The sequence below is a fragment of the Adiantum capillus-veneris genome, chromosome 11 (genome assembly GCF_014529385.1).
Source record: "Adiantum capillus-veneris isolate H3 chromosome 11, ASM1452938v2, whole genome shotgun sequence".
Lineage (NCBI taxonomy): Eukaryota > Viridiplantae > Streptophyta > Polypodiopsida > Polypodiales > Pteridaceae > Adiantum > Adiantum capillus-veneris.
In genome coordinates, this window is record NC_140941.1 from 38,277,197 (window position 1) to 38,301,459 (window position 24,263).

Genomic DNA, 24,263 nt, shown 5'->3' on the forward strand with positions numbered 1-24,263 from the left:
GGGATGGGTCTGTGGGCACCTTTTTCAGTGAAACTAAGTGTGCGTGAGTGTGGGGGAGGTTATTTAGCTACAAGACAAGATACATGGCGCCCTTTAGAGAGAGAGGGGGGTATTTGGATCATGGGATATGATAGGAGAGAGAAAGGGGGGGTGGGGTATACTATTTTGGAAGATAGGATAAGTTGCATGTGAGTTAGGGTGCATTATTGATGAGTTAGAATGCATTATTGGTGAGAGGTGGGGTAGCTTGAGAGGAGAGAGAAAGGAGAAAGGACAAGGGGAAGATAGAGGGGGTTGACCTTTTGAGTGGAGGAGAGGAAAAGGGACACACGGCAGGGCATCGGTGAAGAAAAGGGAGGCAAGGTGGGGATGGGTTGCCCCGCAGGCATGAGGTGGCCTATTTTACCTTTCTCATATATTTACATAATCATACTTTATTTTTTTTCTTACTTTTCTAATGCTTTTTATCACTCCCTCCCTAAGAGGAGGTTTCCATGGGGTGGGGACGAGAGAAGAGGGGTATGGGAGCTTGGCTTGTGAAAAGCCCCCATCACCGCATGCCAAACCATATGCTGCTTGGGTCAAAAATTAGCGACTACGCAAACCATACATTCCTAGCCCTTGGCCAAACATATACAATGCGGCCTTTTTTTTTTTTCTAAAAGCATTATTTTATCTGCTTTCCACTTGATGACGGCCCCTCCTAAATATCTTGAAAGTGTCTTCAACGTCATCAAGGGTAGCTCCACGTTGTCATTGGAGAAGGACGAATGGAAGAACAAAAAACTCGGATACTTAAGATTCTTTAAGTATTGGTCGAGAGAGGAATTGTTCCCTAAATCTCCCATGCCTCATCCACGAGGGCGAGGAATGAAGGTATCATCATAGACCACCAACTGCAACAAATTAAAGTTATGAAATGAGATAAGTAGAAACTAAAAAGGTAAGGCAAATAAAAAAAGATTACCTTCTGGTTTTCATCTTCCTCAAGTAAGTCCTCATTCCATAGGTTGATGCCGCCCTGACCTCCAGTGGGCGCATTGGAGGTTGAGGCCAAAGATGATGAAGAAGTGCTTGCCTTACCCATTTCTTCAATCCCTAGCTTTTTTTGCACTTCCATGAACTCCTTTTCTGTTGGAAGCGTGCGCTCATACCTAGCAACATCATTGTAAATCATCACAAGTGCACTTGCGGGGTCAACGAACTCATCGTCATTTACATGGGCATCTATAACAGAATACTTGTCGTACTCAGGGTCAATGACAGCATCATCCTCTTCGAGATTCTGTGCCACAATGGCAAGGCAATAGTCCTCTCGAAGGTCAAAAAGCTCCATAATGTCGTTAAGCAAGACATACTGCAAATCACCAATAGGTATGGTAGGTAGAACACTAGTAGGCAAAGCACCCTCCGGAAGTTGCACTCCCTGTGAAACCTGCAAGGCAAGGCTTCCTCGAGACTTGGGCTCTTGACCCTCCCCAGTCTGATCCTCTAGCGAAGCCTCTGCAGCATCAGCATGCTCATCCAAAATTAAATGCAAATATAAAATAAAACTTGCATAATATTCAGCCACTCGACACTTGCGGTTATGAAGTGTATACTTGTGGTCTATTATCCGCAAGTGCACTGGCAGCTTAAGGCAACTCCTAGAAAATATGTGTATCTTGGAGGAGTCTGAATTGATATCCTTCATGTGAACAAAACGAACTCCTTGTATCTCGACAATGCCACCAGACGTTTGCTGCTGGTAGGTCTGCTCAAAACCTGATAGGTAATGTTGCGCGGAGACAATCCACTCATGCAAAGAAAAACCTGGATTGAACATCGGCCTGATCTCTATCTCGCACTGCTGAAGCCCAATGCGGTATAGAAAATGAGATAGTTTGTCTTGGGGGGCATCCTCAGAGCAAGGCACTTCCTCCTCTGCTTCAACATTGAAGGGGTCCATAACGGAGATTCAAAAGCGAAGATAGACGAGAGAGCACAACATCCAAACAAAGGGGGAGCAAGTCATATTTATAGGACTCCCGAGGACAATGATGACATCGATTGACGTGCATCATGGGGCCGGCGTGCATCATGCAGTCGCCGTGATGATTATGCCACATGTCAGTCGTCGTGGAACGGTCGTGCCACAACGCGAAAGTGGTGCCGTCACACAAAAAAAGCAACGCTATCGCGTTTTGGTGCGACAACTTGTTATCGCATCATAACGCGATACGGCCAGTCAAGAGTACTGCGGTCTGCCTCCTCGCGTTGTGCCACGACGCCTTTTTTGTCCCGCCACGCGTGCATCATGCAGTCACCGTGATGATTACGCCACGTGTCAGCCGCCATGGAACGGTCGCGCCACAACGTGAAATGGGTGCCGCCGCTCTACAAAAGCATCGCTATCGCGTTATGGCGTGACAGCCAGTTGTCGCGTCATAACGCGATACGACCAGTGTAGAGTATTCTAGTCCGCCTCCTCACGTTGTGCCGCGACATACCATTGTTGCTAGGGCAACCCGTTGGGGCGCTTTTGTCCCGATGTGCCACATGGCGCGTAATCATTATGCTCGCACGCTTCTCGTCATACCTCGCGATGTCATGATGAATGCAGCCGCCTCTTCTCATTATACTTATTCCGCTAATATAAACACCCCCCCCCTTTTTTTTTTTCTCACCGTTTTTTCCGAAGTGTCTCTAGTCACTCTGTCTTTTTACCCACATCCAGATTTCCATATTTCCTCGCATTCTCCTCGTTCGGGTCATGGCCTGCACAAAGAAAACAGCAAGGAAGGTTTATTCTGGCCAGTCTGTTCCGCAGGGCCAGGCTAGCTCGTCTACAGTGCAACCGTCGACATCGCATGTGATTCCAGGCAAGACCATGCCGCAGTTACGCGCAACAATGCAAAGCAGAAGATATGAGCAGAATAGGAGCGTTCTACTCGAACTTCGTAAGCTCCAAAAGCACATTTCATTGGCAATACCTAAACTGCCATTCCAGAAAGTTGTTTGCGAGATTTGCGAGCAAAACAACTGAATTTCCGGTGGTCTCAAAATGCAATGGGGTGCTTGCATGAGGCCGTCGAAGATTTTTTTGTGGAGCTTTTCCAGGACGGCTACATTCTCTCGGCCCACGCCCATAGGACAACATTGATGCCGCGAGACATCAACACACTTCGCCTTCTCAGGTTCAGGTATGACAAAACAATATCGCCTGCCGATATTTCAGACCGAAAGATGGACACTATTCTTAGAATACCACCTATTAACAAGGTCAAAGTTCATGAAGTGTCTACACAAATGCATCGATACAGCACCCATCTCAACACCGAGCGGGACACAACAGAAGACGATAGTGAGAGATTGGAGCAGTTACGCCTTGAGATGATGGAGGAACAAATGGCAGATGCCATCAGCGACGCCAACACTGATGATTTGTCATTGCTGTTTTCCTATTTCCATGTTGGCCTTCCTGTGTGGGGACGCATTCTGTATTTTCCTTATCACTCCCACGAGATTGCAATTTTACAGAACCGGACGAGGGAACTCACAGACTCAATCATCAATTGCTTGCTTTGGTGCGTGCTATTCTTTTTTTCACAATAAATTCTTTTAATATATTCAATTTTGTATGACACGAATTTCTTTACAGTTTTGTAGTTTCAAATTTGCCTTGGAATATGCAAGATGATGTCGCCGTCCTTGACTCGAACCTCTCGGTCGTTTTGACGACCGAGGATACATCTTTAGTTGAAGTAGTTGACTGGTTCCAGTCAGTGAACATGGATACGGAATTTTTTTTTGTTCTGGCTTATCATGAAGGGTACGCAATGTTTTCAATAGTGAAATTATTTTATCTTGAACTCTAATTTATTGTGATGACATATGTTTTGCTTATGTTTATTTGTACAGATCTCATTGGAGTCTTGTTCTCTTACACCTTGAACGAAACCGGTGCTACCTTGCTAATCCATCACATGGATTTCATGGTCGAAGTGCGTAGGTAAGAGGTTTTGTATTTTGTTCGACATCGCATAGAATTTTGTTAAAAGTCGCTTATGAAATTTAATTATATTTTGCGCAGATCTGTTCGGAAGCTTGTGTCTGCTCTTGAAGCTTTAACGCAAGGGCAGATATATGAGAATCTTACGATTATTAGTTGAAAAGTCCCTAAGCAGGACGATGCCTACTCTTGTGGATGGAGGGTCTTATTCAATGCAGAAATTTTGTTAGGGGTCATGCTTGATGGAAGTCGTAGAAGTGTAAGCATTCGACACTCGTTTACAGATTTGTATCTTAATAAGTTAGTAGCTATGTTAATAAACATGATGTTCTTAACGCAGGTAAGAAATTTGGCAGATTATTCAAAGGCTGATGTTTCTTCGTTTAGAAACAGAATGATTGAAAACTTGATCAATTCCGCGACCATGCGTCCAGACGGAGCACGTGATGCTTTTATCCCGCCAGCACCAAGGCCCACGCCTAGGCCTCCGCCGACAAGATACCCCGTGTCTGCCACACCAACACAAGCACATATCAATATCTCCCCAGATGCCTCCCCAACCCAAGCTCCCACCACCTCTCGTCCTGAAGAAACAGCTCCAGAACCCTCAAACCCCCCACCCAGCACCTCTCCTGCTCATGAAGCAGCTCCAGAGCCCCCAAACCCCCCACCCAAGACCTCTCCTACTCATGAAGCAGCTCCAGAGCCCCCAAACCCCCAAGCCACCACCTCTCGTCAACCTCAACCAACAACCCCCACATCACCGCACGCCCAAGATTAGAAAGAGATTATGAAATGTACATTTGACAAATTGATTACAAGCAGTGGATCAAAATTTGACTTTTGTTTTGATTATGGTTCAAAGTTTACAAAATGTTAAGTACAGTTTTCCAAAAAAATGGGAGAGTGAAGATCCAATGGTGTTTGGTAATGTAGAGAGCTGTCTTTGTCGAGTAATCTTTGAGAATAGTATTTGAATCATTGTGTAAAGTTAGTTCACTATTTCAAGTCTGTCAGCTAGTAATCTGTGCACAAAGAGTCGTTTTTTCTTGTCTGTGAGGTACCTGCAATGCAACGTACGCGATAAGACATTGGGATACATGAGCACGATAGAGACATCAACGTATAAAAGTAATACCTGTAGCTTAGTACCTTTTGCATGTTACACTTGAAAACAAATTTTGAAGGAAAATTGAGATCGTCCTCATTTAACAAATCCTCTCGAACCTGTCTTAAAGTGACATTTGATCTAACCGCAACAATTGTAGGCAAATAATTTGAAAACCATATCTCGATGGACATCAAGGGATTAAAAGCATCATTACTTAAATCTTGATCCATAGCTACCAACTGACCATTCACTCGATGCCACCTCATGTAGTAGAAAGAAACTATAAAATTCTGTGATGCTATCATACACTTGCACATAACCGAGCACTTGTCAACTTTGCACAAAATGCCTTCAGAATCACTCACATCCCAATTATCATCCAAAAAATCAAGGCAAGTTTGGGATTTGCAGATGAACATGGTTTCTGTTTTTCTAACCTCCTCATCGTGGAAGAAATCTATAAAGACATGTAATGGCATAAATAGACTGACTAGTACTTGCCTGCTTGCAATGTTTGGTCGCAAACACTTCAAAATTTCCTGATGAAGCTTGAGTTTAAAACACTCAGAGGTTTTTGAAGTTGGAACTGGCCACTTTGGGGAATCTTGTTAGGGAAGAGGGAAAGGTTTCAAAGTGCCAAATCCATGGACAGAGCAAGGGGCGTTGTAAAAGTAGTCGTAAAAGAAAACTCCCCTCTCTGCGAGAGCTCTTCTCGCACTAGTTCTGTACATAAGTTCTCCCACCGAAGCATGAAAAGCATCAAAAATACCAATTATGCACTCAACTGGTTGCCAGTCTTCTTTGTTAGAAGGATAAATATCTGCAAAAACAAAAGATAAGAGAATGGTCACAAGAAATAGCCAACAAAATAACTTGAAGGATCTTTAAAAACTTTTTAGCAATATAGTAGTCACACAGTTTGGTCTATGAGCAGGAAACCCCAAAGGTGACTGTTGTAGTCGTAGTTCGGAGTGCATATATGCATGCTCAATGAGCACCTCTTTCACTGTCTTTCCCGTTTGAGACAAGCGAAAATCTTTCACACGTCCTTTGCATGTAGCTGTTGATGAATTCATTTGACATCCGTTTTCTTCTTCTTGTTTGAAGCAGAACCCAACTACCAATGGTGACTGTGGTAGACATCTAACAACCATGGTCTAAGTCAAAGCTATTGAATAGTTCCACAGATTTAACAGAGGCGGATGGTCGTCGTGGTCGTTTTCCTTCCATCTTTGCTTCTATTAGCTGTGAAGTGACACTACGCAAAAACGATAAAAGAAAAGAGGCTCACTAGTTTACACAAGAAGTAGTAGCTTGAAAAGTGTTCATCAAAAGACGTGCCTCATTGAATGTGAGTTATGGCACATTCGGCGTTCGTCGTCCATGGCAGGAGAATAATTTGCACAAATCGCGTCGTATCTTCTTATTGAGATCTTCTTAACAGAAAAAACTCTTTTTTGAAAACGCACAAATTTGAGATAAAAATCAAATAAATTGGAGCTACCGTTGTGGTGACTCAAACTCTAGTGGTCGAACAACATTCTCTCGCTAACGCCAAAAAGTCCTTTTTTGAGTCCAAACTTTTCCTAATGACTAGCCATATTTGTACACATAGATCGATGATGGTTAGTGTGAAGATATTATAAGGGTCATGTCAAAAGCTCATGTCATGGTGTATAATGTGTTTTTATGATTTTGGGTCATGTAGTAGAACTCGTAGGTTTCTAGATTTTTGTTTGGTGGCTCTTGCTCTTTTACTTTTTGTTTTTGTTTTTGTGAGTATAAGGCTATCTATATACATTCCCTAAGATTGGAAGATTGAGAGGTCAGGGAGGAAGGTTAAGAGGGGAGCAAGTGAATGATGGATGTCAGCAAACACTCCCCCCTTCCTTGGGCAAATGCTGCCTAGCTGTTAAAAAGCGCAACAGATCCCAAAAACGTAGATTTGGTTGAAAATGCAGATGGAGCAAAGGGGCTTTTTTGGTGACGAAAAGCTTGGGAATGACCAGCGCTAGCTATAGATCTGGTAATCGCCATGTTGATAACAGAAAACACAGGTTGAGAAGGTGAATCTCCCCGATGGAAACTTTCTAGATTTCATTGCTTGCCTGGCTTTCACAAAACACTGGCAGATTTTTGCTCCATTTGCAGAAACGTTGACTGTTGAAGAAAATGCTGATTGATTTGATCCCTTGGGAGGAGAGCTTGAACCATGGAGAGCCTGAAGCTGCTGATACCATGTGAGAGTGCATGTGCGCGGAGTGTGAGTCTAGAGAGAGAGAGAGAGAGAGAGAGAGAGAGAGAGAGAGAGAGAGAGAGAGAGAGAGAGAGAGAGAGAGAGAGAGAGAGACAACAAACCAAAACGCTGGAGTACGGAAGAGGGGCGATCAACCCCCCATGACTCCCAAAGTAGAAGACCCGTACAATGATCAGATGATAACTATGAAATGTGTACCTCCCTGGCCTCATATATATGAGTGCCCAAGGTGGGCACCCAACTCAAGTGGGCGATTGGCCCCAAACTCGAGCGATCGGACAATGCACAACCTAGACTATGGGTGGCCAGCCCAGAGACACTAGCCGTACAAGGAAGTGCCCTAGACCTGTGTGAAGCAGCAGAGTGGTGTAAATCTCACACCTGCAACCTACCAAAGGCACCCCATCCCAATATCCCGCTTTCACAACTCGAATCATGTCTCAACTACCCCTCTTGCACATCTGCCCCCAAGCATCGCTAACCCTCTTCGATGGAAATTTCTCTTCTTCGATGGTGTAAATCTTCGATGGCATAGAGACCAAACTAATGTTAAAAGAGCCTCTTGTGCTAAAATACTCGAGGGGCATATTCCTTTTTTTTTTTTTCAAAACTCACAATTGTGAGTGATTGTATTATAATGTCACCAAAATACTCAAGAGGGGCATATTCTTGATCTCTAGTGAACGGAGCATAGAAATAATCGTTCAAATCCACATCTAGATTAGGAACCCAAAGAAAAGTGATAAGATTTTCTTCTTCTTTTGTGTGTAGTGTCAACACGCTTCCAAAAGTATTTTCATCACTGTATGTGTCTTATAATAATTGAGAGTGAGATAGAGGGGGGAGGGGCGGGGGCACAATTGCACATGCATCGCAACAGCTCAAGGGTTGAATCACTTGAAGTGTTAAGTTCGGTTAGCAGAGCACTTGTTGTGGGGTCGACAAAAAAATTGGTGCAAGCAGTCCCACGCTCCTCTTCTGCACGACCCACCACAAATTTGCACCCTCTCTCTCGACTCTCTCTCTCTCTCTCACACACACACACACACACACACACACACGCGCGCGCCCATAGTAGACCCCTCTCTCTCCTTCCCTTTCCTTCAACAGCTGATCCGCTGCTCAAGTTCCTCCCTTTCTCTGCATTTCCCATATCTCCTCCATGTCCTGTACTGGCGCGCTTGCTTGCATCCACACTATTCCGGACTACATTTCTGTGTACAAACAGATCAGCAAACGCATAATTCTTCATCCTTCTCATCCAAAGCCCTTGCTTCATCAGAAGCAAGGGCTTTGTACAAACAGATCAACAAACGCATAATTCTTCATCCTTCTCATCCAAAGCCCTTGATCAAGCAATTATTACAAAAATGCTAGTGTGCCTGGCTTGCCCCAAGCAAGCCAACATCACATCCGCCCATGCTGATGACTCTCATCATCATGCCGGGCTCGCGAAGGCTGCTGGTGCAGCAGGAGCGCTCGTCCCAGGCTCTAGAGAACACGTCAAGTCCTTCACAACTCAGGTGCGATTATCTACACTATGTTTCTTTTGTGGAAGGTATTCTAATCAGAGTGCTAATTAGCTGACAGATTTGAGCTTCAAGGGTTAATCCACAGGCCTTTAATCACCAGAAGAAGCAGGCTAGCCGGCACCACGCCAAATTTTCTCATCGAGTTGCCCTAGTTTGTGTTCATTGCACGTCTGCACATCTTCCACATGTAAAGCTTAGAGGAAAATTGACATTGCAGAAGCACTGGCTCGACTACTAATGACAATTAAGGATAGATCAGATTAGATTGAATTTCGAGGCCACAGATTTTGGTTAATCGTTTTTTGTAATTACTTGCTTGCTCTATATTCTTAACCCCTGCTTCTCCTTTTGATATTTGAGGCTGCTTTCCTATTCTTGAGTCAAAGTGGCTTAAAATTTTGATGTGGTTTTGGAGCTTTTATTAGTGTAATTTGAACAAAAAATAATGCTCACCACAAACAAATCATTAACAGGATGGTGCCATTCATTGTTTAATTAATAATTTGCAATTTCCTGATGTGATTTTATGCTGATTATGGGGGATGAATGTGAATGCAGTTAAAGGATATTGTGATGAAATTTTCCACGGGCGCATATCGGCATTGCAGCCCATGCACGGCTGCAGGGGTCCACAGAGGTGGCGCTGATGAGGACAAGCACAACTTGTGTGGAGAAGATGATGAAAAAAGCTCCATCCTTATGGGCTCTAACTGTGAAGACCAATCCTCCTCAGATCAGGGACTACATCACAACTTGATACATGACTACGCAGATAGCATTTGTAACCAATTTGGTAGCGCTTCTCTGTCTAGCACTTCGCACCATGACCTCCTGCCCATTGGTCGGAAGAAGCGACGCCATTTGCGCAAGAAGAAATCATCAACGTCGAAGTCGTCACTCTCTTTAAAGCAGTTGCCATCGCATCCGGACTCATGTGATGCCATTGAGGAGCTTCTCAATGAGCATTTCCGCAGAGAGGAGAGAATTTTAGCTGAGGAGCAATTGTGCAGCGGCAATCAAGGGAGCAGGGCAGACCATCAGCTTCTAGAGGAGGCCAAGTTTGTAGGCCTAGGTATCAGGAGGGAGATGAGCCAATATGGGCATACAGTGGAAGAGAATTTGGATGATGATGTGCATGTGAAGAGAAGTAGAAGGCATTTGAAAGTGGAGTCAGGTGGTGGCCATGTTGAAGAGTGGTTGGCACAGGTGGAGCCTGGAGTGATGATCACCTTTGTGGCTATGCCTGATGGGTCCAATCATCTGAAGAGAATAAGGTTCAGGTAAAGCTCTTATTTTGCTGATTTCCTTTCTTTTCCTCTTTTCTCTCAGTGTGATCATACATGCGGTTTACAAGGCTGTGGTCGCGTGTGCACAAGTTATCAGTAATGTATAACTGGTGCAAATATGCCAAAATTGTTGCACCAAGATCGGTCTAGTTACAAGAAGATCAGTTGCATTAAGGCTAGCTCATGTGGAATGGCTTAGTTCTATGAAGCCAACAATATATGGTGATATTTGGCAACCTCATGCAGAGTAGCTAATTAGCTTGATGAAGCCAACGATGGTTTTTTGTGACATAGTTACAAACCTCAATATGGCATCGTATCTCCTGGCTTAAAAGCAAGGCTTAATGATGGTCACCGTGGATTGAGATTGGTTTGTTTTGCCATTTCTCAAGTACTGTTGATAGACTTAGCAAGGCTTAAACCAAAGTTCTGGTGGTCACCATGAATTGAGATTGGCTTTTCTGGCCATTTCTCAAGTGTTGATAGACTTAGAGCAGATTCGCACGAGGGGGGGTGCTACCCCTGCCGTGCGTGCATTACCAATTTCGGCGTTTACCCAACAAAAGCGGCAGCCTTTGTGTACACAGGCAATTTGCTTGCAGCAGTGGGTGGGGGTAGAACATGCAAATTCCAACTTTGCTGATTTGGGCAGAGTTAAGCAAGGAAGGCAAAGTTGACTTGCGTCAGCAGGTAAGGGTTAAACCCTGCCTGTGCGGATGCGCCCTTAGCAAGGCTTAAACCAAAGCTATGATGGTCATGCCATGGATTGAGATTAGCTCTCAAGTGCTGATAGACTCACACTGGTTAGCTGCATATATCTAGATGTACGTGGTAGTATAGTACGTGGATTAATACTCTCTTTGTCTCTCTACAGATTGTCAAGTTTGAGTGGTGTTATCTCATAGGCCATTGTTGTCCTCTTATTTCCTAGTCACACGAAAGCAGAAAAGGCTACCGATAATGGAGAAGTTGGACTAGTACTGTGGGAAGCGGGAAGGCATTGAGATGCATATTCTGTTGGCACGAAAGGGCTCTAGAGTGAGACTGTGAGTGTACGAAGTCACTATGAATTTTTAAAATATGCAAATGGAAGAGGAGGGGGGGGGGGGGGGGGGGGAGGGGGGGGGTTGTACGCATTGTCGTTTAGAAGTTGTTGGATGAGTGTGTTGCAAAGGGGAACTTTGAAGGCCGGATTGGTGGGTGGCACTGCATCGACTCTCTAACTATGACAAGGCTACCTACAGTGCATGTTAGAGCACCACGTAAAGATAAATGGGCGTCATGTGAGAAGGAAAAATTTGAGGTTGTTATGAGGACGAAAGGGGCCAAAAGCCCTTGCCTTTTTCTCTTTGGACCTAGCTCTTCCACCAGTTCAGGAGATTTTATATCTGCAATGCGCGCACATGCAGCACTCTGCAGTACTCCGCTCCTTTTCTGCTTTCACTTTTTCTCGGCCTCTAGCGGGCCCCGCTTTTCTCTCTCTCTCTCCATATCTTACTGCCTCGTGAGTCGTCAGTGGCAAGTGCGCGCGCTCTCTCTCTACTCTCGCTAGGTGAAAGCATTTGAGTGAACTGTAGTGCAAGAACAAATGAGTCATGGTCTCCACTTCCCTTAAACTTCTAGGACAAATACCATTGTTTAGTCCAAGATTTTTAGCCCTAGCTCTATTTCAAATTTCTTGATGTAAGATCTGCCTCATCACTATAGTGTGCCACATCACTGTAGTGTGCTTTCTCTGTAGGGAAAAAAAAAGCACACAGACATTCGAAGCAAGTCCTGCAGTACCTAGGCCTCTCAACAGAGGTACTTGGTTGCTGTCACGTCCAAATCCAAGTGGCGACTGGGTCTCTCAAGGGATTAGTCATGGCCCTAAGAGTGTAGATAATTCTGAACTCTCGTAGTCCAGAGGAAACTAGTGACAGAAGCGCCTGCCTTCGTTTTCTGGGGGCATAGTCTTGGTCGTTCTTCTTGTATACTTTTTTGGTGTATGAGGGGAGCGGCCGAGCGAAAACAAAACCAAAAAACAGACATTAGAATGTGTAGGTCCATTGAGTCAAACTCCTGATTTTCCACCTTTTGTTGAGTTTTTTCTTTAGCTCCTCTTCGTCGTACTGATGGTATTTTGCAAACTTGTACATCGGCAACACATCTTGAGTATCAGACTATCTTTTTTGTGCTTGCGGCACTTTGAAGAAGCCACCTATCATCTCCTTTGGTCCTTTCTAGCATGCATGAGAAATTAAAGGTCGGGGAATGTAGTGTGACAATGCATTTCTATGAAGACGCATTTCTATGAGACTGAAAATACCACTGGGTGAATGATAACTAGTGCAGATATACGAGATGTACTTGAAGAGGATAGGACTAGAAAATGAGTACACTAGAGATATATCAAAATAGCCAGTGTAGGCTTTACGAGACAATAAAATGTGTGCATCTTTGTCTAGTCGTTTTGTTCTGGTTCTTCGTATGTCTTTTATGCATCAAATTGTTACATTTTGGCTACATGTCTCATATATGACGAGGGAGAAAATTTGTTACTTGGTGAAGCACAAAATTTTAAAAGTTGGTTGATTGCAATGAAATCTAAGTATGATGCTATTATGAAGAGTGGCACATGTGGCAAAAACACCATTGGCACAAAGCGGGTTTCAAGTTGAACTATAAACCTGATGATAGTTTTGATCACTTTATCGCTAGACTTATGGCAAAAGGCTATGCTCAAGATAAGGGCAATGATTTTAACAGGACTTTTACTATCACTTGTCATACGATCATTCATTCAATTTGTGCATTAGCGCCTCCTAATGGTTGAAATGTACAATATTTCGACAAATAAAACTATATTGATGTGTATGAGGAAGCATATGTAGCATAGCTTTGTGATTTTGTTTAGTACATGGTAGCTTTCATAACTATGAATTAGTGTGTTTGGCTCAGATGCCTTATGACTGACTTCAATGTTAGAAATAGTGGGCAAGTACTATCTTATTTGATAGTGTTGGCCTGCCCAGTGGAAGAAATATCTCTTCCTTTTTAACGTTCAAGATTTAAAATACGAGACAAAAATCCTAAATCTTAAATTGTAACCAAGCATAATAAGAAATGGTAAAAAAATAAAGATGGCCCCTTTACCTCCAAAGCAAATAAACCAAGAAAAGTACTAAGACATTTGCCATTGACAGCCCAAAAGACCTTTGTATTCAACCTCGATCTTGGATAAACCATTAGAATTATCACACTTGTAGAGGTCCTAGAGAACAATGACTTTGAAGGATTGTATTGTCTTATCATAACAATTTCATTTTTGTGTATCAATAGCAAATTTTTCTTGGAATCGGATAGGAATTTTAGTGTTAGTTAAACCAAAATAAAAAGAAGGGTTAAGCAACACTATGGCCTTACCCTTTGGATATGCCAAAAAACACTACTTTGAGCGCTCTCTCTCTCTCTCTCTCTCTCTCTCTCTCTCTCTCTCTCTCTCACACACACACACACACACACACACCCACACACCCACATACACACGTGCTTGCATCGGGCACGTGTGCACACGCACACACACCACACACACGGGGTATGAGGTATCATAAAAAAGAAATCAATTTTTTTGTGCATTGAATGTTGCCCTTGGTGTGCGACAAAAAACACTTATAAAATTCCATTTCTATGGCTAAGCTCGCTAGGCAAAGAAAGAAGAGTTTGTTGCTTTATCTGAGAATAAGGAAATTTGTGAATGGGTTTGTGTTTGTAGTCGAGAATTGTTTAGCAAGTGGCAAGCTCAATTGTGGTGGGCCGAGAACAACGATATGGTGCGAGAGCTATACAGTGTAAGCAAGACAGAGGCACCCTTTAAGTCATGCTCTTCAGCGAGATCCTCCTCGGCTAGAACCTCCACAACCACGTCATCATATCATCAGCACACGGTAAGTTTCTTTTGTGCACATTCTTATCTATACCCCACTTGCAATTTGATGAACTTTGTGACTAATTATGGCTCTAGAATATATCACCAAAGCTACATTTTGTCCCCTTGAATAATTTTGTGATTGCTTTAGAGGGATGCATCCAAAAAATAATTGAAGTGTTGGTTTTGCTCTCTCTTTGGTTAAGCTATTGCCCTCTTGAGTATCTGGTCTCGAGTTCAAGACTCGTCGAATAGATCTTAAAATCTCTTGGGACTGCTCAAACGACTCTCTCTCTCTCTCTCTCTCTCTCTCTCTCTCTCTTTGTGTGTGTACTCCCCAGATGTATGCATTGGGAATTTCATGTAGAGAGTAAGATTATATTTCTCTCATCTTGCAATTGCTTTCCTCTCACTAAAGTTTAACCCCTTGATTGTTCTTGATTGTGTTCTTGTTTAACATAGCTTCAAAACACACCAGAGCTACAATCTAGGGTTGGATCTTGTCAAGCTAGCCCTTCCAACACTCCTACATTCAGAAGACTATCAAAAGAGGGCAAGCAACCCCGCTCACCTACACTATGTAGTCCCTATATTTCCCAAGTACCCTCCTCACGATCAATCTCAGTGGATCACCATGACAACCCGCTTTTTGAAAACCCAGAGTTTGAATTATGTTACAATGAAGGTGGTAAAGACGCGCTTGTGCTACCAAGTGCCTTATGGGTTTCTACTTTGGAGGAGTGCTCGCAACAACAATGTCGAGAGGATAATGTTCTTGTTGATGCAGGCTCTTCACCATGTGAGCTAGTGCATCAACTTAAAAGAGTGAAATTTATCAACTAGTAATTCATCGTATGAGTGGCAAGATTATTATCTCCCAAGGTCATGTTTACCATACAAATTGTATGCATGTTAGATAACCGTCTCTTCTCTGCCCCCAAATGCAGAGAACTCGCATTATATTTCTGTGTTTACTAAATATGCTAGGTGTTGTGATAAATGAACCTATCTTCCTCTACTAGGTAGGCCTATACATATGGGAAAAGGATGTAGTGCTTGCAAGAATAACATAAACTTCACTCATTTATCAGCTAACACATACAAATCAACCCTTGTTACATTTTTTAGATAATTGCACACACACAACATTCTTCATTTTAGATGTGATAAGTGAAACCTTTATATTATAACTCTCATCAAGGTATTTGACAAACACCCCATTTATGTACTCTCTCTCTCTCTCTCTCTCCTCTCTCTCTCTCTCTCTCTCTCTCTCTCTCTCTCACACACACACACACACACACACACACACACACACACACACACACACACACACAAGGTTTGATATTTGAGGGGCCCTTCCAATTTCCCAAAATTTATACTCTGTGATAATTTAGTGTATTTTTTGTAAGGCATGTCCCAATTTCGCCGCTTAAATATGAGCGAAATACCCTCGGTTGCCCGTCGAAAAGCAATCGAGGACACCTTGAGCAAAACAAGCTTAATCCATAAAGATAAGAGTATATGGAGCGCATGAGGTAATCCCATTCTTTTTATGTATAATAGTTGTAAAATCTTTAACTAATGTTGGATGGGTGTTGTATTGGTTGTGTTAAGTTGCTTTGTTAAGGGGTTGTATGCTATACCGCCTTGGTGGGAACTTGGGTTTACGTAAAAGTAAGGTAAATGCTTGGTATTTACTTGTTTAGTGTAAATGGCATATATGTCCTTATCCGTGGGACATCGAAAATCTCCCTCACTTTGTGTGTTTTGTCATTTCTAGTTCCACATGTTTCAAATCTGCATAGTCGAGACGTTATGCTCTAGCCTCATTTATAAGATGAGCACCCTCGTGCTCCCTTAGGCCTGGTTGCACTCTCTAATTTCTTCGTTATACGCTTGCTCTTTTTGGCTTGTGAAAGGCCATAGGGTTCATTGTGCAAGATTGTTGTAACATTGAGGCCATTGGATTTTTTGGTTGGATGAACGCCACATGGCAAAGGTCTCTATATAATAACTTGTTGTCCCTTTTGTTTCCTTAGAGCACCTTCTTTTAGAGACAAATGTTCGTAAGGGATTCAAAAGTCTTATGAATAGAAATCTAAAACTTTGGAATAGAAAGCTATTCTCCTAAGCAACATTTACTTTGTCTGCATGCTTGAAAGTGACTTTAGAGATCAAAACATTAAACAAAATATTCATAGGAGTTTGATCTTATGATCTAGTCTTCTAAAAAGTTTTTTTTTTTTTTTTTTATAAAGAGAGTAGAACTTTGAAATTACAACACACACACCCAACCCTCGTAGGTGAAGGCAATCCGACTCTTAAGGCGAGTCATCTCAACTGGGTCAGGGTGGCCAATCCATCATTTGGACTAGGGGAACATCCCCTAAGGGCTACATGTCATACGAGCTGTCAAGGGGGTTTGAACCCAAGACCTTTGACACAAGGGACTCTTGCTCTACCAACTGAGCTAACTCTCGTTGTCTAAGTGGCAAGTTTACTCCTTATACAAATACAAAATGGAAATCTATACTAATAGATAAAGGGGGAGGAGATTCCGCCGTCCCCTCCCCCCCCCCCCCCGACATATGGCGCAATTTTCTTGCTCCGGCCAGTGTGGCCTGTAAATCTGGCAACACAGGTGTTGAGAGAGAGAAAGAGAAAGAGAGAGATACACTGTCATTGTGTAGAGAGAGAGAGACGGTCGTCAAATTTAAAGCTCTGGGGATTGGATCTCTGACCTGCGCAATTCTCCCAAGTCGGGACTCGGAATCCTCACTGCTCAGCTTGAGCCTTGGACCGTGCACAACAACGAGGGCCTTTTGACTGACATGCGATTCTCTCTCTCTCTCTCTCTCTCTCTCTCTCTCTCTTCAAACTGTTGCAGTGTTCAGGAAAAATCAGGTTTGCAAACATACAAAATTCCTCATTGAATTTTCCAAGAGGAAATTTGAAAAAATTAAGTTACCTTTTTGGGGCGGAATTTCTCCCTTTCCCCTTACGCTCAACCTGCATTTTGGAAATTGAAAATAACACGATATTAAGTTGAAACACATTTTTTCCGAACATTGAATTGCTGCAAGTTTGCAACCAGTGTTCGCAAAAAACCATTTTCCCAAACATACATTCCTTTTCTTGATTTTTTCACAAGGAAAATACGCACCAGCTGTGAAGGGAGAGAGAGAATAATTGTTTGGACGCACTCAACCAGTGTTCGCTAAAAACCATTTTCCCAAACATACATTCCTTTTCTGGAATTTGCCACAAGGAAAATGCGCACCAGCTGTGAAGGGAGAGAGAGAATAATTGTTTGGACGCGCTGCAGTAATATGCTGTGGGTAGTGGGAGAAGCTGTCGACGATCGGGTCCGTCGTTCTCTGCTTGGAGGAAGCAGAGGATGAAACCATGGCTGACGCTGTGTAATCACGGGATTAAACCGTTGGCATAAACACAAAAAAGGGAGAGATTAGAGGATGAGTAAATCTAATCTGAGTCTCTAAAACCCGACCTCAATCGTATAATTAGCTATTTTTAATGGCAAGGAAGTACTATACTATAGAGGGGTAACATTTAAAATCTGAACCGGCTTTCTGAAAGGAAATTTTACTCCGTTCTTTCAATTTTTTACATTATTTTTCTCTATTTTAGGGAGAAATTTCTCCTTTTGCGTTTTTTTCTCAACCGACATTTTCAAAATAAACAATGACACGATGTTAAGCTGAGAGACATTTTTCCTGAACATTGGTTGCAACTGCCATTGCAACTTCTTCATGGTTGCGAACTCTGGATGCATGAGTTGCAACAACAAGAAGTACCACCTCGCTATTTTGGGCCACCTGCACCTAATTTGCACCAGCACTCACAACCACCGACCTTAAATTGATGACACGCTATTTTTTACACTATTTTTCTCTATTTTAGGAGGGAATTTCTCCTTTTGCGCTTGCCCTCAATCGAAATTTTTGAGTAGAGACACAACACGATTTGTTGAAATCGGGTTTGTGGTCGTACTGAATGCCCATGGTCATGCCGAGCTCCATCCCTTTCACACACTTATCCGAACTGAACATCTCCATCGATTGAGCCGTTCATAGGTAGCCGTTCATAGGCAGAGTTCCCCCCCCCCCCCCCCCCCATACTATTATAGAAGAGGGAGGGATTCTGCGCCCCCCTCACGTGTTGACACCTGCTCTATCCGGCGTCTTCAGAACAACCGTGTTCTCTGCGTGAACACTGTGTGTGTGTGTGTGTGGGGGTGTGTGTGTGTGTGTGAGAGAGAGAGAGAGAGAGAGAGAGTGAGGAGAGAGAGAGAGAGAAGAGATTTTCAGCACTCAGCAGCTTTCTCTTTCTGTACCGTTTTTAAATGCGCACGAGCTGCGAGTCACTTATCCACATCGAAGATCTCCGATGATTGAGTCGTTCATAGGCAGAGCCCCCCCCCCCCCCCCCCCCCCCCCCCAACACGTGTTGACTCCTGCTCTATCCAACGGCGTGTTCTCTGCATGAACACGGTGTGTGTGTGTGTGTGTGTGTGTGTGTGTGTGTGAGAGAGAGAGAGAGAGAGAGAGAGAGAGAGAGAGAGAGAGAGGAGAGAGAGAGAGAGAGAGAGAGAGAGAGAGAGAGGCGGCGAAGGGAATTCCGCCTCCCCCCGCCACGTGGCGCGTTCTCTTTGATCTGGTCAGTGTACACTGTAGCTCGGCCTGTGCGAACTGAGAGAGAGAGAGAGTGTTAACCCTCACGGCACACGGACACCTGATCACCTACGACGGACGTGTATTATGTATTTGGTAGAGTCAGGTACGGGCTTGTCGGACCAATAGGGAAAGGTAGAGTGATCGCCAATGAGAGGCGCACTTTAACTTGGACATTCAAGGGATTAGTTGGTTAAGCATGGGCGCCCAAGTTGTGAATGGGTGAGCTCCTATAAAAGCCAACTAAACCTAATTTTTACTCATTCTCTCATTTGTGCAATTGAAGAGTGCTCTTGCTCCATCTCCATCTTCTTCTTCTTCTTCACCTCCTTGTGTGTGTGTGTGAGAGAAGAGGAGAGGGAGAGTGGTGTGTGCGAACGATGCATTGCGAAGGCACGACGGCGGCGAAGCGGCCTTGAGCGCGGCAAGACTTGCTGCTGCTTCTTCTTCATCGCGGCGAGGAATCCACACGAAGGCGAGCGTAGAGCGGTGAGTGACACACCCTTTGTTTTCTTGAGCTTGCTAGTTTAGGCTTGTTGTGTGCTTGGAGCCGTTTGTGGCTCGCATACGGTGTATTGGCAAGTCCCTTGCTTCGACAGTGCGGCAAGGAGCGCACAGAGAGAGAGAGATTGAGAGAGAGATGAGAGAGAGAGAGAGAGGAGAGAGAGAGGTGAGAGAGAGAGAGAGAGGAGAGAGAGACGTTGCCTGTTTCGGGAGCAGGGTATCGAGCAGGTACAGCTCCGGCTACACAGAGACACAACGTGGCACGTGCGAACTGAGAATGAGAAATGTTGTGAGTGGAGTGAGAGAGAGAGAGAGAGAGAGAGAGAGAGGAGACGAGGAGAGAGAGAGAGAGAGGAGTGAGAGAGAGAGAGAGAGAGAGAGATGTTGATTGTTTGGGGAGCAGGGTATCGTCAGGCACAACTCCGGCTCAGTGTGACACAGAGGAATAGCACAGGCCCGAGAGTTGAGAGAGGAGAGGAGAGAGAGAGAGAGAGGTGAGGAGAAGAGGGAGAGAGAGAGAGAGGAGAGGAGGGAGAGGAGAAGAGAGAGAGAGAGAGAGAGAGAGAGAGACTCCTCTCTGTGTCGCAGTGTTCAAGAAAAATGTATCTCACCTTAATCATGCCGTTTTCAATTTCCAAAATGCCGGGGGAGCTTATTATATGTGTGGAGGAGGGAGAGTGCCTGCGGAACATGAAATAGGTATGGGCTGCATCCACTGACCCCATCCTTATTTTTAATACTTCTAAATTGTAAATATGAAGGTGAGAAAACCTGCAAAATTTACAAAAAAAGTATTAAAATTTATTTTGAAACCTTTAAATTTAGCCAATTCATCACAACAAGATCAAGGGCTACAAGGTGGGCCAATGTGGCAGATCAAGGTGTTGCTGTAGGGGCTGGGGCAGTGTCGGTGGCAAGGTGAACGATGATACAAAAGGGTGATAGCAGTGGTGTCAAGTTCGTGACACATGCAAACCAGGTTGATGTGTAGCAGCCAAGCAGTGCTCCAGAAAAAGCTAGATTTAGTGTTATCCCACCTACAAATTTTGAAATTTACCTCTAAATTTTAAATATGAAGGTGAGAAAACCTACAAAACTTAGGTAAAAGTATTCTAAATAGAGTATGAAACCCCCAAATTTAGCCAATTTATCACAACAAGATCAAGGGGTACAAGGTGGGCCAATGTGACAGATCAGGGTGTTGTTGCAAGGGCTAGGGAAGTGTAGGCGACAGGTGCTATAAGAGGGCGATAGCGGTGGTGTCGCGTGTGTACCACATGCAAGACAAGACTGATGTGTAGCACTGGTCGGTTGCATGAGGACGATGGGAAATGAGCAGGGTCGGAGAGGGCGGATGTAGAGCAGGTGAGCGCGATGCAATGAGAGCCATGGTAGGCGCTTAGCTCTATGTGGCTAGAGGATTGGCATGGGAGTGGAAGGTGACTGCGGTGAAGCAAAGGTTGGCTACGGCAAATAAGGGTGGGTTCAAACTAGGCGGCGGAAGAAAAAAGCAAAGGGGCTCCATGGCAAAATTTAATTGGTTGAAGTTGAGGCACTTTTCCGCCAGGCCCTCCATTTTTTTCGACCCCCCCCCCCCCCCCCCCCCCCCCCCCCCCCCCCCCCCCCCCTCGGAAAGAGTTGATGGCCTCTCTCAGCCCCCTTCACTTTTTCACTTTTCCTCCTCCACACTGTTCACACTAGGCGGCGGCACATTTAGGAAAGCAAAATTCTTCCGCCGGTTCAGTCTGAACCCAGCCTAAGCAAGTCGTGGGAAGCATTGTGTATGAAACTTGTGAGGGGAGATAGTGGCCAAGGTGCTAATATCGGGTGATAGAGAAGGTGTTATGGGGGTTGGTGGTGATGGCCTATAGGGTGCACAAGAGAGGACAACAACATGGACGCAGACTACCATGTAGACTTGCATTGGGGGTAGAAGTTGCAGGCAAGTGTATCGAGTCAGTGGGGCCCTATGCAACAACCAAAGCGGACCAAAGACGGTCGACGATGGTTAAAGATAGATGACGGGGTGACGAAGGGCAATCAGGCTGTGCTCCAAAAAAAACCTAGGTTTAGTGTTATCTCACCTCCAATTTTTGAACTTTACCTCTAAATTTTAAGATGTGAAGGCGAGAGAACCTATAAAGTTCTAAAAAGATTAGCGTAATTTAATCTGAAACCTTCACACACACACACACACACACACACACACACACACACACACACAAACAATGGGTGAGTGACATAGTGTACTTTAGAGAGAGAAGACATTTGAGGCAAGAGATAGCGAGATGGAGGGAGAGACAAAGAAGAGAGAGAGAGAGAGAGAGAGAGAGAGAGAGAGAGAGAGAGAGAGAGAGAGACCGCATAGCCCTGCTAAAGGCAATGCCGCCGCCGAAGGCGGCGCCGTTGTACTAGTACTAGTATAAATTTTCAAATTTGAAAAATATTTGAACTATTTTCTAGCATATTTTATTGGGTTTTTTCTCCTTTGCCATCCTTTGCAACCGGCTAATCTTGATTTTCAATCGGCTTAAGCCTAAGCTCAGACACACCGTACCTTTCTCAAACACTGAGGTATTGATAAACGATTCTCTTATTTGAGGATTTAAAGAAAAAATCACTTCACTAAATTGTTTAATTATTTTCTATGCTTATTTGAAAGCATTAAAATATTCTTTTGTTTTGATTTTTAATGTGTCTTTTTATTTTACTTCGTTTTTGTTTTATTTTGTTTCAAAATACTAATGTGCAATGTGCACCATTTACCTTATTATTGGGGCCCCTTCATAATATATAAGCCAATTGCGAGTAGAGGATACCGACTAGAAGAAAATAAAAAAATGGCCTGATTGAGACTTATCTTAAATGTTATTTAAATTTTATAATATTAAATGGGTCTTTTTATTTTACCTGTATATGGACAATACAATTTTATATTCAAACAATACAACTGCAACACTGATTAAGACCTACTTTCAATAAATCTTTCCTCCCCCCTTACTTTCAACAGGCCATTGTGAGTCCTCACCTTGTTTACACATGGCTACATTGGCTACGTGCTCCAGCACCCAGGGATTGGTTCTTGCTAGCCCATTATGTATCAAAAAAATCCTAACGACGCAATATGGTGTAGCCCCGTAGATACATGTGTGTGTATGGGGAGATCATTTGAGTGGGACCATACGGCTTGATTTCTTCACAGATTGTGGGGAAATTTAGATCGGTGCATTGAACCATAGTTGTCAAGCCCCTTACTTCCCATATGAGGCTATGGTCACACGAGGCTTAGTTCTCCGTAGATCAGCCCGTAGGCTCTGACACGCTGCTGCAGCTTTCCACCTGCTTAGAAGCCTAACTATGCCTAAAAGGGCATAGTTGCAAAACGTTGCCCAGTCGACACATCCTCGCTCTTAGTTTCTCTCTCTTACTTGCACCCGGCTCTCGCTCTCTGTACCTGTTACTCCCTATCTCCGTTCCGCGCTCCCATCAAAAGTCCGCCAAGCTTACGAGTAACTAAGCCTTGCGTGACCACGCCCTAAGGCAATGGTCATGTGATGCATAGTTATCGATGAATTTTTGAAATATTTGTGCCGCATGAATGATCACACTTGCACTGGTTATTTGTCTTATACCAATTTTGGCATACCTTGCATCAGTAACATCCTACTAATAAGTATGCTTTGCGACACCATATCACAAGAGAGGGCATGTGGATTGATAACTACGTCATGGGCACTCTTTTTGTCATAAAATCTAATATCTAACTAACCCAAATGATTTTCTCATGTTAAACTGATCATTTCATGTGGGAGAATAAACGGGAACAAGAGTTAGAATATAGACATGTGCTTTTAGATTTATCTCAGCACGGGACCAAAGACAATGGGTCCAAATTGTTGAACCGGAGGGAGAGAGCGCATGTAGACGAGAGGAGAGAGAGATGACACCAACATGTACAAGCCCCAAAGTGTATCCAATGACTACATGAGATGAGTTTATATAGAGGGGACCAGGGTGCTATATATAGAGACACTATATATAGCTCAACACCCCCACTCAAATGAAGGTCCCTAACTGTGGATGAAAAAACCCTCGGGGGCTCAGGGAAAAACCCACAGCTCTATATATACCCACTGTTATATTAAAATAAATTAAATGTACATTTACAATGTTCACAGGAGCTACATCACTCCTGTTTTACAATGTGCCCTTTCAAGGGTCTTCTTATAATCCAAGCTATAGACGATTGAGCTACTGCAAATTCTTTGGTAGAGCAACTTCAATATCCTTGAGCCCCTGTACATACTGCTTGATGTGATTTAAATTTTGTAAACAACATCAACTCAAGAAACATATCGAAATGTGAAGGTTAGAAATAGTCACATCACATTGTCCTTAGAGACGGTTCGCGACGCTTTTCTAAAAACGACATAGAAACAAACACAATGCCGATGCAATCACATTTGCAGACGACATAGAAAAAAAAGATAATCACATGTGCACACATATATACAAAGCCGTGATATACTGAACATGTTGAGGCTCCCAAGATCTCAGCAACTGGTAGCTATCATCATCATGGCTTTACGTACCATGGCATCACAATATTCACCATGGCATAAGAGACGCTTACAAAAGCTTTGAAATAGGAATAATCATCATGGATTTACGTACCATGGCATCGGGAGACGCTTTCAAAAACATAAAAATAGTAATAATCATCATGGTTTTACGTACCATGGCATCACGACATTTGCTATGGCATTAGAGACGCTCAGAAAAACTTTGAAATAGCAATCATCATGGCTTTACGTACCATGGCATCAAAAACGTTTTCTTCAAATCAAATAAAAATTGTAAAATAGTAATCACCATCATGACTTTATGTACCATGGCATCAAAGACGCTAGTTTTGTGCAAATCTGCAAAACCTCAAGAGAATGATTAGTCAGTAGATAATGGCTTTTTGGTAAATCTTGTC

At 43.5% G+C, this 24,263-nt stretch overlaps 1 protein-coding gene across 1 annotated transcript; it reads left to right on the plus strand.

Moving 5' to 3' along the window:
• Positions 1-8,377: 8,377 nt before the first annotated feature.
• Positions 8,378-15,084, plus strand: LOC147447115 (uncharacterized). The gene is made up of 4 exons (XM_086523006.1): positions 8,378-8,882; positions 9,450-10,171; positions 13,932-14,103; positions 14,547-15,084. The coding sequence occupies exons 1-4, from the start codon at positions 8,730-8,732 to the stop codon at positions 14,925-14,927; spliced, it is 1,428 nt and encodes a 475-aa protein (XP_086379132.1). The 5' UTR covers positions 8,378-8,729; the 3' UTR covers positions 14,928-15,084.
• Positions 15,085-24,263: the final 9,179 nt, after the last annotated feature.

Coding starts and splice junctions, on each gene's coding strand:
- LOC147447115 (XM_086523006.1), top strand. CDS start 8,730: ATGCTAGTGTGCCTGGCTTGCCCCAAGCAAGCCAACATCACATCCGCC. Junction 8,883..9,449: donor TCAAGTCCTTCACAACTCAG/GTGCGATTATCT, acceptor ATGTGAATGCAG/TTAAAGGATATTGTGATGAA. Junction 10,172..13,931: donor CTGAAGAGAATAAGGTTCAG/GTAAAGCTCTTA, acceptor TTGTGTTTGTAG/TCGAGAATTGTTTAGCAAGT.